Raw genomic sequence first — 14428 nt, forward strand, 5'->3', positions numbered from 1 at the left:
TTCTCAAGTATGTATATATACCTTACATTCACTGGCAATCCCCCACTCCTCACCCCAAGAGTCTGCACTGTGAAGAGCTTGGTCCATCTCTCCATGGATCCTCTGACATAAGTAGATATTAGAGAAGAAGGAGAGGGAGGGGAACCCTCCTGTCCTACTCTTCAGCCTTTTGTCTGTCCACCTACCAGTTGCTCTGTTCTCCTTCCTCACGGCCTCTCTCTCCTACTTACCCTGCTGACCTCTGCCCAGGTTCTATTCCGTATTAGAATTTCCCATACACATCTGTATCCTCACCACGCAGACTCTGGCTCCTCTAGGGGAAATCTGGAGAGGACTCCCTGAGGAGGTGGAGACTGTTTGGACCAGGCCTCTAGATGACCTTGAGTGGTCTCCACAGGTTTCTTGATTTCCTCCTGATTTGTGGTCACAGACCTACTGTAATGACAACCCTCAAAGCCTCATCACAACATGCAAATTTCTGCTTGTGTATATTCTCCTTTGATGCTCCAACTACCTGTGTGTTAGGAGTTTACAGAAAGGGAAACTAGGACAGCCCTGGAGACCAATGGGAACATTGCTGATGACTTCCTGCCCTGACACATGGAGAGAATATCCATACTACTTAACACAAATCTAAGTTGCTGGGGACAGGGCCAATACCAGCCCATAAAGCAAACTTTTGCTAATTAAAAACAATGTTCCCTCTCCCATGAAAATTGTCCCAAAGACCCATAGTTGTCTGGAGACCCTATTCTGTAGCCCAATGTGTATTATTTCCTATGTAACCACAACAGCAGGTCTGGACTCCAAAAAAAAACTCTTTCAAGGTGCAAGTTCCTTCCAGATGCCCTATCTTGGGCTTCATGTGCTGGGTCAACACTGGGCCATGATTTGTCCCTGTCTTGAAGGAAGAGTAATGATAGAAAGCAAATGCAATTTTCCTCATAGTAGGAGATACAGGGAAGCTTCATAAACACATCTGCTAAAAACTTAGACAGCTATGCACACGAGTACCAGGAGTCCACAGCTGGAGTTGTCAAATGATGAAGGACATTCTTCTACAAATCCAACAGCACTATCCCAGTTAAAAAAATAATAACAATCTTGATGTTACTAGGGTGTCCTCTTTCCCGCCATTCTTCTCTCTCTCTCTCTCTCTCTCTCTCTCTCTCTCTCTCTCTCTCTCTCTCTCATCTGTCATCAATTTTGCAAGAGAATTTTCTATTTTATTGATCTTTCAAAGGGATCAATTTGTGTTTCAGTGATTTTCTCTATTACTTCCCTGTATTCCATTTTATTGAATTTTGACTCTTTTCTTTATTATTTCCTTTATTCTGCTTACTTCGGGTTTATATCAATCTTCTTTTTATTGCTTCTGTGGGAGGAGGCTTCAGTTAATGGTCTGAGAGTCTCCAAGTTTCCTGTGACACACCTGGACACCAGCATAAAAAGTGCATCCTGAGGGCCAGCCCATGGGAAGTGTGCCCTGGGGCATCCCAGATCCTCTCTGTAACATGGAACCACAGCACTTCTCCTTTCTGGGATGTGGTGAGGATTACATGATGCAGGAGAGGCATTTTTGTTTGGATGGAACATGGAATATGGCACTGGATGTCTTTGGGGCAGAGTTAATTGGCAGCCATCCTGCTGAGACTGTGGCCAGCAACCCAGAAGTCCACTGAAGGTCTTGGAGTGCTTTGATCTATATGGCCCTAACCTTCATATTCAGCTCCCTCAACTTCCCTATCAGGAAGAGCCCTTGAACCTGAGAATGTCAACTCCTCTGAATCTCTACTACTGTTGGAATTACATCCAGGAACCAAACCTCTGCTTTTGCTGCCCTCTGGCTCCAGGGTACAAAAAATCCACCAGGAACCCCTTTGGCTCCCAGACTTCACCTTTACCTTCTGATGACTCACGCTTAGTTTCTCACTGTCTTTCCGCAAAGGACTGGTGTTCACCTACCAGATGCTCTGTTCTCCTTCCTCACGGCCTCTCTCTCCTACTTACTCTGCTGACCTCTGCCCTCCAAAGCCAGAGTCTAATAGCAGCCATTTCATGTTCAAGCACTAGATGCCACAATTTCCCTTCCTGAGGTTAAATAACAGGTTCACTTCAGCACCTCCACCACAGGCCAGTGCCTGCCCAGGTGCCACTGGCCTCCAGCACTAGGGTCATGTTACCAGCCAGCTGATGAGTCCAAGGTTCAAACTCACAGTGTAGAGTCTAATTCCCAGACCACTCCTGGAGCTGGGTTTCCATAGGAAGTGCCCTCTGTTATGGACATAGGGGATCAGGGAGCTTCCTGGAATGTTCTCAGAATCAACATCAGGATCCCCCCCCACCTGCAGAGAGATGCAGAAGCAGCTCAGCTGCTCCCACAGAAGCCAGAGGAGCCCCAGAGCTGCTTTCAGTGGATGAGGGGCACCAGGCTCTGATGCTGGGGCCTTCTAGAGGGAGGAGGGGGCAGGCAGTGCAGCTCTCCTCCACTGAGGGGGAGTCCCAGAGCAGCACTCAGCTGAGAACTGTGGCCTCCAGCAGACAGCAGCCCCGCAGGTGAGGTGTCCCCTCCTGCCCAAAGATCCAACAGCATTACTTTTTTCATAAAATACTTTTCCATCTTTGTTAGCATCATTTTAAAAGGAAAAATGGCTCATGGCAACAAAGAAAAGACTCCCCAGGTCTAATTCCCTGGATCTGGTTTGTGTGTCCAACAGAAAGACTTCAGGTGACAGAGCCCTGGAGGGGGGTCTGCTATTAGGAGACTGTGGCCCCTCCCACATAGGAGAAACGTGTTCTTGACCCAGGAAAGTCTTTTTCGGCCAGTGGTTTTCTTAGTTCATCCTGCACCTCCTTAGCAGGCTCCCCGAGGTGCTGAGACCCAGGGTCCCTCAGCTCACCCATGGACCTGAGCCAGCAACCTTGCCCTCACCTCTCACCAGGGAAGGGCCCTCACCCCATGTGCATGCCCCACTGAAAATAGCTTTCTGGGCATAAAGACACTGGGCTTTTGTTTGGTCCAAAAACCATGATCTCAGGTGTCACCATATAGGACTCCATGGAGGAGCTTCCCTGGGTTTGGGTTCCTCTAAGCTGTGACCTCCCTAACTCCCAGGCCTCAGTGTCCTTACCAGGAGGAGATGATCCCTCTCCGTGAGACGCACAGGATCAATACAGAATCAGCCTGGCTGGGATGGCAATGTCACAGAGCACACAATTTCACCTTCCCTCAGGGAGGACACCTGGGACCTGGGACTGGGTGGGTGGGAATAAGGAACCTCTTGACCAGGTTCTGCCTCAGGCTTGACTACGGCAGCCAGGACAGCGGGTGTGCTATGGATTTATAATTTTGGAGGGCCCAGGTAGTCTCACCAGGGGCAAGTAAAGGCTCCTGGGAATGGACGCATAGGGGTCCTCCTAATGGTTCCCCTTGTCCCTTGATTTTTCAGGAGCAGTGAAGTCTACACTAGTTTCACACCTCATAGGTCTGTTGTTTGGCCCCAAGATCCTACTGACAGTCGGTGTCTCTGCCGTCTACATCCACAGGAAGCAGAAGCCCTGACTGTAAGTCCCCAGGAGGGAAGATGGAGCACAGGCTGCTGTAGAGGAGGCAGGGCCAGGAGGAGTGCCAGTCACCTGTGCACAGCTGCAGAGTCAGTGGGTCTAGAGAACCAGGCACACACCCCTCAGCACCCTCAGCATCTCAAGAAACTACTGTGGAGTCCCAGCTCCCAGGAAGTGTGTGGGATGTGCAAGAGATGAGGAGGTCAAGGGTTGGCAATGGGTGTCCACTGAGTCCTAGGAGTTCCAGAGATGATGTGTCATGGGGGTACAAAGAGGTGCAGCAGATTGAGTGTGTCCCTTAGCGGCCACCTCTAAATTAGTCTAATAGTCAACAGCTGGGCCTCCATGCACAGGAAGACTCTGTCATACAGAGCAATGCTGAGAAGGTCTAGGTGGGCTGCTCTCAGGGCTGCTCACTTCTGACTCTCATTGTGGCCCACTGCATGGGGAGGGAAGGGGGGAAGGGGAGTCAGGAAACAGGAGAGGCTGAGCTGAGAGTCCTGTCTTGGGGCCATAGTTTCAATCAAAACAGATTTCCCAGGACAGCCACATGAGGATCATTGCTCTCAGAAAACTCTCAGGAATAGTGAGCAGATAACTGAATGTGGACATGTTTCCCACAGATCCTTCCTCACTCCCTGCTACCTGGGACCCTCCGTCTCTGCCACCTTCTTCCTGCTCCACGGTGCTCAGCCTGAGACAAGGAGCTGCCAAGAAGCCTCTGTAGACTGTTCCAAATGCCTCCTCCCAGGACACCAGCCAGCCCACAGGCCCCTGTTGCTCCTCTGCCCAGTCCTCGATGCCCCATGGCTAAGCCTGAACTCATGGTCCTGAGCAGGGCCCTGGGACCTGCCTCTGAGCAGTACTCATCAGACCTCTCCAGAATGTGACAAGCAAGCCCCACCTGACCACGTCAGGATGGCTCTCCTCCATTGCCTTGGGCTTGGCCATCAAGCACCCCAAGTCCTCGCTCTCAAGAGTCATTCAGCCATCTTTTTCCTGCCTATGCCTTCTCCCCAGCCTTGTTGAGGTTCTCACATGAAACTCATTCTGTTGAATATGAAAAATTATTCTCCTTCCTCTTTACCTAAGTGTCCTATGCCTCAAACCCAGAAAGAAAAAGGTGCTCCTTAAACCCAGTGATTGTCTTCCTTAGCACTTATGAACATCAGTATTTTCCTGATGAAGGCAGTCTTCTCTCTCCCTGGAAGAGCAGGATTGTCAAAATGACCATGCAAACTGAAACCAAAACCCTTGGGAAGCCATCTCCATAGTAATCATGAAAATAATGATGGTTCTTCCACCTTTTCACCCGTTTGTCACAATATGAAAGACACAAAATATCAGTTAAATGTCAGTTTAAACATATAGGGAAATGAAAACCATAATAAAAAGAAGACATAGTGCCCAGTCCTTTGAAACATTAGAAGCACTGAGTGTTAGTGTTTTGTTTCTTTATAAAAGCTTACCCAGAGGAATTTCAGCAAGTTGGCCTGTTCTTCTTTATTGGAAGATGTGAAGCAAGCATCTTTTCTACCTGGGTGATTTATCAGCCCCTTTAATACCATCGCCCTTTTGGTCACCACCTCTCCCCTTGTGTAGGTGGGTAATATCAATTCACTAGGTTCATCCATCCACAAAGGAAAGTCCATATGCGGGATCCATGTCCACACACCACGGCCAGCTGCTTCTGTTCTGACCCACTTGTGCCCAATTTAATCTCATTTCCACAATTGTCACCTCTCCTGTCCTCATTGTGCTTTTTGTGTGTGGGTTAATCTTTAAATATAGAATGGATCAAAGAGGAAATGAGAGTAGAAATGAAGAAATTCTTAGAAGCAAATTCGAACAGAGACACAACATATCTAAATCTCTGGGACACTATGAAAGCAGCTCTAATAGGAAAATCTAAATCATTGAGTGCCTACCTGAGTGAAATAAAGAGATATCAAATAAATAAGGTTATACTCTAATTCAAGGCCTTAGGAAAGGAAGAACAAACTAATTTCAGAAAGAGTAGAGGATAGGAAATCATTAAGATCAGAACAGAAATTAATGAAATTGAGAATGAAAAACAACACAGAGGATCAATGCAAGGAGGAGCTGGTTTTTTGAAAAGCTAAATAAGATTGAAAATCCCTCAGCCAAATGACCAAAGGAAGGGAGAGAAGACCCAAATTTATCAAATTAAAGATGAAAAAGGAAACATCACTGGAAACACTTCTGAAATCCAGAGAAAGTCTGGACACTATGTGCAAAATTCAGACTCAAGAAAAAAAAAACAGAAAAATCTAGAAGGTATTGACGAATTCCTAGATACATGTGACCTGCCCAGATTGAACCCAAAAACAGAACAGTGTCAGGAGTGAAATTCAAACAGCAAGTAAAAGGCTTCCAACAAAGAACAGACGAGGACCACAAGCACCGTCAGCTAAGTCCTACCACACCTTTAAAGAAAAACTAACACCAGTCTTTCTCTAATTGTGCCATGAAATTGAAAGGGAGGGAACATTCCCAAATGCACTCTCTGAAGCTAGAATAATCTTTATATGAAAACCAGGCAAATATCACTGATGGACGTAGATGCAAAAATACTTAATGAAATATTACCAACCGGCATGAAAAACACATCAAGATGCAAATGTATTTACAGCATGATCAATGGGTTTCATCCCAGTGAGGCTATGTTGGTTCAACATTTGCAAATCAACTAAGCAAATCAACTAATGTCATTTACCAATTAGACAGAATTAAGGGCAAGAATCACAGGACATCTCAATAGACGCAGAAAAGATCTTTTGAGCATCGATTCATGTTAAAAATTCTGGAGAAAGTGAGGACAGAGAATCTTACCTTAGCATTTTAAAAGCTTTGAATGACAAACCTCAACCAACATCACAGTAGGTAGAGAAAATTTAAATGTATTTTCCCTAAAATGAAGAGCAAGTCAAGTTATCCACTCTCCCCATTCCTGTGCAATATAAATCTTGAAACACTAGACAGAACAATTAGGCAAGAGATGGAAATTAAGGGATACAAATAGGAACAGAGGAAATCATCTGCTTGCAAATGACATAATCTTATACCTAGAGGACCCCAAAAACTCCATTGGGAAATTTCTAGAGATTATAAATCAATTCAACAAAGGAGAAGGACATAAGATCTATAAGCATCAATCAATTGCTTTCCTATACTCTTAACAGTGATTCAGACAAAGAAGAAATCATCAAAACCATCCCATTCACACAAAAACTCAAACAAATAAAGGTCATGGGAATTAATCTTTTAAAAAAATTAAAAGAGCTTTAGATGAAAATTAAAGAACACTGAAGAATGAAATTGAAGAAAACTATAGAAGATGAAAAACTTCCCATGTTTTTTCATAGGCAGAACTAATATCTCAAAATGGCCCTACTACCAAGAGCAATGGCCATACTACCAAAAGTAATATACAGATTCAATGCAATCCTCATCAAAGTGACAATAACATTATTCACAGAATTAGAAAAAAATCTTAAATGCATTTGGAAGAATAAGAGACTCAGAATAGCCAAAGCAATACTAAGCAAGAAAAGTGATACAGGGACCATCACCAGACCTGACCTGAAATTATACCACAGAGCTATAGTAACAAAATCAGCACAGCATTGGCCACAAATAGACATGAAGACCACTGTAAAAGGATAGGAGGCACAGAGACAACCCACATACTGACAGCTACCTGATATTTGACAAAAGTGCTAAAAATACATTTAGAAAAAAAACCCTCTTTACCAAACGGTGCTGGGAAAACTGGATAGCTGCTACATGTAGAAAATTGAAATTAGATCCATATCAGTCACCCTGCACAGAAGTCAAATAAAAATGCAATGAAAACTTATTTAATGAAAACTCAAAGTGCAAGAAAGAAAATCAAGAATCAATAAGTGTGATGTCATCAGTTAACACCTGGTGCACAGCAAAGGAAATGATGAAGGGAATGAAGAGAGGGCCTACAGAATGGGAGGGGAGCTTTACCAGCCACTCCCCCAACAGGGGATTAAAATGCAGAAAATATACAAAACTCAAAGCATTCAACCTAAACCATAATAATAATAAAACCCCCCAAAAAACAAATGGGACCAAAAAAAACTAAACAGAAATGTCTCAAAAGAAATAACACAAATGGCCAAAATTTCAACAGTCCTTGTAATCGGGGGAATGCAAATCAACACTGCAATACAGTTTTATCTCACTCCAGTCAGACAGCAAATGCCAAGATTACAAATAATAATAAGTGTTGGCGAGGATGTATGTGAGATGTACACTGAAATCTGCATTGTTGGTGGGATTGCAAATGAAGGCAACCACTCAGGAAAGCAGAGTGGAGAATCATCAAATAACTAGGAATGGAACCTCCACATGACCCAGCTATCCCACTCCTTGGTATTTTCCCAAAAGATCTAAAATCAGCATACCACAGGGACACAGCCTCCTAAATGTTTATCACAGCACAATCACAATAGCTAAATTATGGAATAAACCAGTTGCCTCTCAATAGATGAATTGATTAAGAAACTGTGGTCTTATACACAATGGAGATCTCCTCATCCAAAAAAAAAAGAATAAAATTATGGCATTTGGTGGTGAATGAATGAAAATGGAAAACATTGTGCTATGTGAGATAAGTTAGACTCAGAAAAACAATGTTTTAATGTTTTTTCTCAAGGAGAGAACAGCAGGGTATAATAAAAATATAAGAAAGGTCAGTATCATAGAAGAAGATCAAGAGTCAGAGAGGGGACTCAAACATGATGGCAGGAAGGGAGTGAGCTGTCCCGTTACCGGCACCCTACACCTCCAGACCCCCGCAGATTTGCCTACTCGGAATACTACATTCTGAGAGTGTTAGAGGACCCCTATCCAGCAGCTCTCTGCAGAAATCACCAGCGCTGTGACCCCAAGCAGGGCTCTGGGCCTCAGTGTACAAGTAGGACACCCAGTGTTGGAGCAGGACCCAAAGCCTGAAGTTCCAGTCCACAGGAGACTTGGCGAGTGCCTGAGCAGAATCACCTATCAACATATCTGCAGATCGCCAAGACTTCTCTCCGCTCCCATGCAGGTCACTCAGCTGCTACCTGCCCATAGCACAACGCCATTGCCCAGCTCCCCCGACCTCCCCAGGCTCCCCCAACCTCCCCAGGCTCCCCCCCCCCCCCACCTCCCCAGGCTCCCTGGCACTGAAAGCAGACCGTGCTGTCTTGGCTCAACATTCTCACCATTCAGCTGGGGGCAGTTCCCAGATCGGATCTCCAGAGGCCAGGTACCAGGTTTCCAACCTTACCCACTCCCCAGCAGTCGTAACCAACACCAACACAGTAGCTGCCCAACACAGGTGTGCAGTGCAACCAGGGAGCCGCCCACAGGAGGGGGGGGGGGGTTGGGGGACCAGGAACTGGGGAATCTCCAGGCAAGAGAGGGAGATAGTACCGGGCGCTCACCTCATACTAGCGAGCGGTCCCAAAAAGAGATCCATGAGGTGCAGTCTTTCTGCAGGGACTGGTGAGTGGCACTCCCCACATCCAGGTTCCCTGTGCCAGGACCAGTCTTTCAACCCCTGGTTACCTCCACCATCCAGAGGGCAGAGACACCAGCTTACAGCAGACAGTGCCACCTACTGGAGGAGAAGAGAAGCAGGAAAGATACGGATCTCTAAACCTAGCTACAGCCCTGGCTTCTTCCTTCAAGTTTTTTGTTGGTTGTTTGGTTGGTTTTTTCTCTTCTACCCCTCCATCTCCGGCCCTCACATCCCCAACATATGTGAAACCAAGAACTTTGCATGAAACAGGACTTTGAGGACTGAGTCATCTGAATAATATAGTACAGAGGTGTTGTATATGCCCTTTTTTTTTTCCTTTTCTCTTCTTTCATTTTTCTTTCCCCCTCCAAATTTTACTGTTTGAACATCTGTATTTTTCTAAATACAAATGTGGGTTTGTTTTATGTACTCTACTGTCATCCCACCTACTTGCCTACCCTAAATTACCTCCTGTCTATTCTATTGCTACTAACCCTCTTCACTAGATTTCTCCTTCATACTTCCTAAGATATATTAACTCTCTGTCTTCACATTATACCTCCTCAACATATCATCCTAAACCCCACACGCAGTTTATTGTCCACTGTCAGAAACTGTAAACCTTTTTACAAAACTACTGATTATATTTTAGATAAAAATTGAATCCAACATGTCTGTACATCGAGACTAAACTGTAAATGTCTAAATAACAACAATTGTTCATAGGTGGTATATTATTGATATTGGGATCTGTTAACATTGTCCTTCCCCACAAAGGAGAGGTCTTGAAGCCATACAAGAGCACTACAAACCTACAGGATAAAAACAATAACAATATAGACCCTGGAAAGGAAGACACAGGAGCAAAATGAAAAGACAAGGGAAGAAAGTGCCCCAAACAAATGAAGATACCACATCATTAGAATCCTTGGCAGCCACAGCAGGAGGAATGACAGAGAAGGAGTTTAGGATACACATGGTTAAAATTATCTGAGAACTCAAGGAAGATGTAAGAGATCAAATACAGGCAGTGAATGATCACTTTGACAAGGAGCTACATAAACAAATACAGGAAGCAAAAGATCACCCCAAAAGGGAGATAGAGGTACTAAAAAACACAAACAGAAATCCTTAAATTGAAAGAAATAATAAACCAAATTAAAAGCTCAAATGAAAGCATCACAAACAGAGTAAACCACTTGGAAGATAGGACATCAGACAATAAAGACAAAATATATAATCTTGAAAAGAAAATAGACCATAAACAGAACATTCAAGAAATATGGTATAGCATAGGATGACCAAATTTAAGAGTTATTGAGATAGAGGAAGGCATAGAGGTCCAAACTAAAGGAAGGAACAATCTATTCAATGAAACAATATCAGAAAATTTTCCAAACATGAAGAATGAATTGGAAATCCAAATTCAAGAAGTCTACAAGATGTTAAGTGTACAAAATCACAACAGACCCACACAAAGGCACATTATAATGAAAATCCCAACATGCAGAATAAGGAGAGTATTTTAAAAGCCACAAGAGAAAGCAATCAGATTACATATAAGGGAAAACCAATTAGGATAATGGCAGATTTTTCAACACAGACCCTGAAAGCTAGAAGATACTGAGACAACATATATACAGCTCTGAAAGAAAATGGGTGCCAATCAAGAATCTTGTATCCAGCAAACTTAAGCTTTAGATTTGAAGGTGAAATAAAAACCTTCCATGATAAACAGAAGTTAAAAGAATTTATAGCTAGAAAATTGACACTACAAAACATCCTTGGAAAAATGTTCCATGAAGAGGAAACAAAAAACAACCATGAAAATCAGCGGAGGGAGGTAGTACCCTAAGGAAAAACTAATCAAAGAAGAAAATCAAGTCAAGTTAAATAACATGTCTAGGAATACAAACCATGTCTCAATAGTAACCCTGAATGTTAATGGCTTAAACTCACCAATCAAAAAAACTCACATAGACTAACAGATTGGATTTTTAAAAAAAAGACCCAACAATATGCTTCCTTCATGAGACTCAACTGATAGGTAAAGACATACACAGACTGAAGGTGAAAGGTTGGGACACATCATACCACTCACACAGAAGTAGAAGGCAGGAAATAATTAAAATTAGAGCTGAAATCAATGAAATCGACACAAAAGAAACAACTGAAAAAATTGACAAAACAAAGTGTTGGTTATTTGAAAAAGTAAACAAAATTGACAGACCTTAAGCTACATTAACGAAGAAGGGAAAGAGAATCCAAATTACCACCATACATGATGGAAAAGGTAGTATCACAACAGACACTACAGAAATACAGAGGATTTAGAAATTATTTTGAAAACTTATACTCCAATAAAATAGAAGATGGTGAAGACATCAACAAATTTCTTAAGTCATATGACTTGCCCAGACTAAATCAGGAAGATATACATAATTTAAACAGACCAATATCAAGTGAGGAAATAGAAGACGCTATCAGAAGTCTACCAACCGAGAAAAGACCAGGAAAGGATGGTAACACAGCCCAGTTCTACAAGACCTTTAAAGAAGAACTAATACCAATACTCTTCAATTTATTTTAGGAAATAGAAAAAGAGGCAGCACTTCCAAACTCATTCTAGGAGGCCAATATCACCCTGATTCCAAAACCAGGCAAAGATACTTTAAAGAAAGAAAATTTTATACCAATATCTCAAATGAACATAGATGCAAAAATTCTCAATAAAATTCTGGCAAATCAAATACAAAAAGATATCAAAAAGATCATGTACCATCAATCAAGTAGAATTCATCCCAGGGATGCAAGATTGGTGCAAATACAGAACTCAATAAATGTAATTCATCACATCAATAGACTCAAAGATAAGAATCATATGATCATCTCAATAGATGCTGAAAAGGCATTTGACAAAATACAGTGCCCCTTTATGTTCAAAACACTAGAAAAACTAGGGATAACAGGAACATATCTCAACATCGTAAAGGCTATCTATGCTAAGCCCGGGGCCAACATCATTCTAAATGGAGAAAAATTGAAGGCATTCCCTCTAAACACTGGAACAAGACAGGGATGCCCTCTTTCATCACTTCTATTTAACATAGTCCTTGAAACACTGCCCAGAGCAATTAGACAGATGAAAGAAATTAAAGGGAAAAGAAGAACTTAAACTAGCACTATTTGCTGATGATATGATTCTATACCTAGAAGACCCAAAAAGCTCCACCAGAAAACTTCTAGAACTAGTAAACAAATTCAGCAAAGTACCAGGTTATAAAATCAACACATAAAATTAAAAGACATTTCTGTATATCAGTGTCAAATCCTCTGAGAAGGAAATGAGGAAAACTACCCCATTCACAATAACCTCAAAAAAAAAATAAAATAAAATACTTGAGAATCAACTTAACGAAAGAGGTGAAATATCTATACAGTGAAAACAAAGAACCCTAAAGAAAAAAATCAAAGAAAGCCTTAGAAGATGGAAAGATCTACCTCGCTCTTGGATAGACAGAATTAATATTATCAAAATGACCATAATTCCAAAAGGACTGTATAGATTTAATGCAATTCTGATCAAAATCCCAATGACATTCTCATAGAAATAGAAAAAGCACTTATGAAATTCGTCTGGAAAAGTAAGATACCCAAAAGAGCTAAAGCAATCCTAGCAGGAAGAGTGAAGCAGGTGACATTGCTATACCAGACCTTAAAGTATACTACAGAGCAATAGTAACAAAAAACAGCATGGCATTGGCACCAAAACAGGCTGGTAGACCAATGGTACAGAATAGAGGACACAGAGACTAACCCACAAAATTACAATTGTCTTACATTAGACAAAGGTGCTAAAAACATGCATTGGAGAAGAGATAGCCTCTTCAACAAATGTTGCTGGGAAAACTGGAAATCCATGTGCAATAAAATAAAATTAAACCCATATCTCTCACCATGCACAAAACTCAACCCAAAATGGATCAAGGATTTAGGAATACAACCAGAGACCCTGAGTCTAATGAAGAAAAAGTAGGCCCTAACCTCTATCATGTGGGATTAGGCCCCAACTTCCTAATAAAACATCTATAGTGCAAGAATTAAAACCAAGAATCAATAAATGGGATGGAATCAGACTAAAAAGTTTCTTCTCAGAAAAAGAAACAATCTTTGAGGTGAATAGAGAGCCTACATCTTGAGAGCAAATTTTTATCCCCCAACATCAGATAGAGCACTAATCTCTAGAGTATATAAAGAACTCAAAAAGCTAAACACCAAAAAAACAAATAACCCAATCAATAAATGGGCCAAGGACATGAACAGATACTTCTCAGAAGAGGATATTCAATCAATCAACAAATATATGAAAAAAATGTTCATCATCTCTAGCAATTAGAGAAACGCAAATCAAAACTACTCTAAGATATCATTTCACTCCAGTCATAATGGCAGCTATTATGAAGACAAACACAATAAGTGTTGGTGAGGATGTGGGGGAAAAGGCACACTCACACACTGCTGGTGGGACTGCAAATTGGTGCAAGCAATATGGAAGGCAGTATGGAGATTCCTTGGAAATCTGGGAATGGAACCACCATTCGACCCAGCTATCCCTCTCTTTGGACTATAAACAAAGAACTTAAGAACAGCATACTACAGGGACACAGCCACATCAATGTTTATAGCAGCACAATTCACAATAGCTAAACTGTGGAGCCAACCTAGATGCCCTTCACTGGATGAATGGATAAAAAATATATATGGCATATATACACAATGGAATTTTACTCATCTATAAAAGAGAATAAAATCATGGCTTTGCAAGTAAATGGATGGCATTAGAGAAGATAATGCTAAGTGAAGTTATCCAATCCCAAAAAAACAAATGCTGAATATTTTCTTTGATATAAAGAGGCTGACTCATAGTGGGGTAGGGAGGGGAGCATGGGAGGAATAGATGAATTCTAGACAGGGAAAAGGGGTGGGAGGGAAAGGGAGGGGACAGGGGATTAGCAAGGATGGTGGAATGTGATAGACATCATTATACAAAGTACATGTATGAAGATGCGAATTGGTGTCAACATGCTTTCTATACAAACAGAGGCATGAAAAATTGTTCTATATGTGTAATAAGAATTGTGACGCATTCTGCTGTCATGTATTTAAAAAATAAAACAAATAACAAAAAAAAGGAGTCAGAGAGGAGAAACAGAAAGGGGGAGGAAGTCTGGAATGAGTTATTAAAAAATCATGTTTAGTTGCAAATATAAATATTCCGCAGGGAATTTCACCCTTATGCATAAATAA

The 14428-nt window shown here is 41.9% G+C and overlaps 1 protein-coding gene across 2 annotated transcripts in view; it reads left to right on the forward strand.

Moving 5' to 3' along the window:
• LOC114106986 (signal-regulatory protein beta-1-like) overlaps positions 1-14428 on the forward strand; it is a 71200-nt gene that overhangs the window by 36368 nt on the left and 20404 nt on the right. Inside the window, exons 5-6 of one of the 2 annotated variants that reach the window (XM_027954230.3) lie at positions 3450-3564; positions 4188-5047. In XM_027954230.3, coding sequence (XP_027810031.2) covers positions 3450-3562 — 113 coding nt within the window. In that variant the 3' untranslated portion in view covers positions 3563-3564; positions 4188-5047. Of the gene's footprint in view, positions 1-3449; positions 3565-4187; positions 5048-14428 lie in introns of those variants that run through there. The other variant, XM_071608811.1, reaches the window with a different exon arrangement.

The sequence above is a fragment of the Marmota flaviventris genome, chromosome 2, assembly GCF_047511675.1.
Source record: "Marmota flaviventris isolate mMarFla1 chromosome 2, mMarFla1.hap1, whole genome shotgun sequence".
Taxonomy (NCBI): Eukaryota; Metazoa; Chordata; class Mammalia; order Rodentia; family Sciuridae; genus Marmota; species Marmota flaviventris.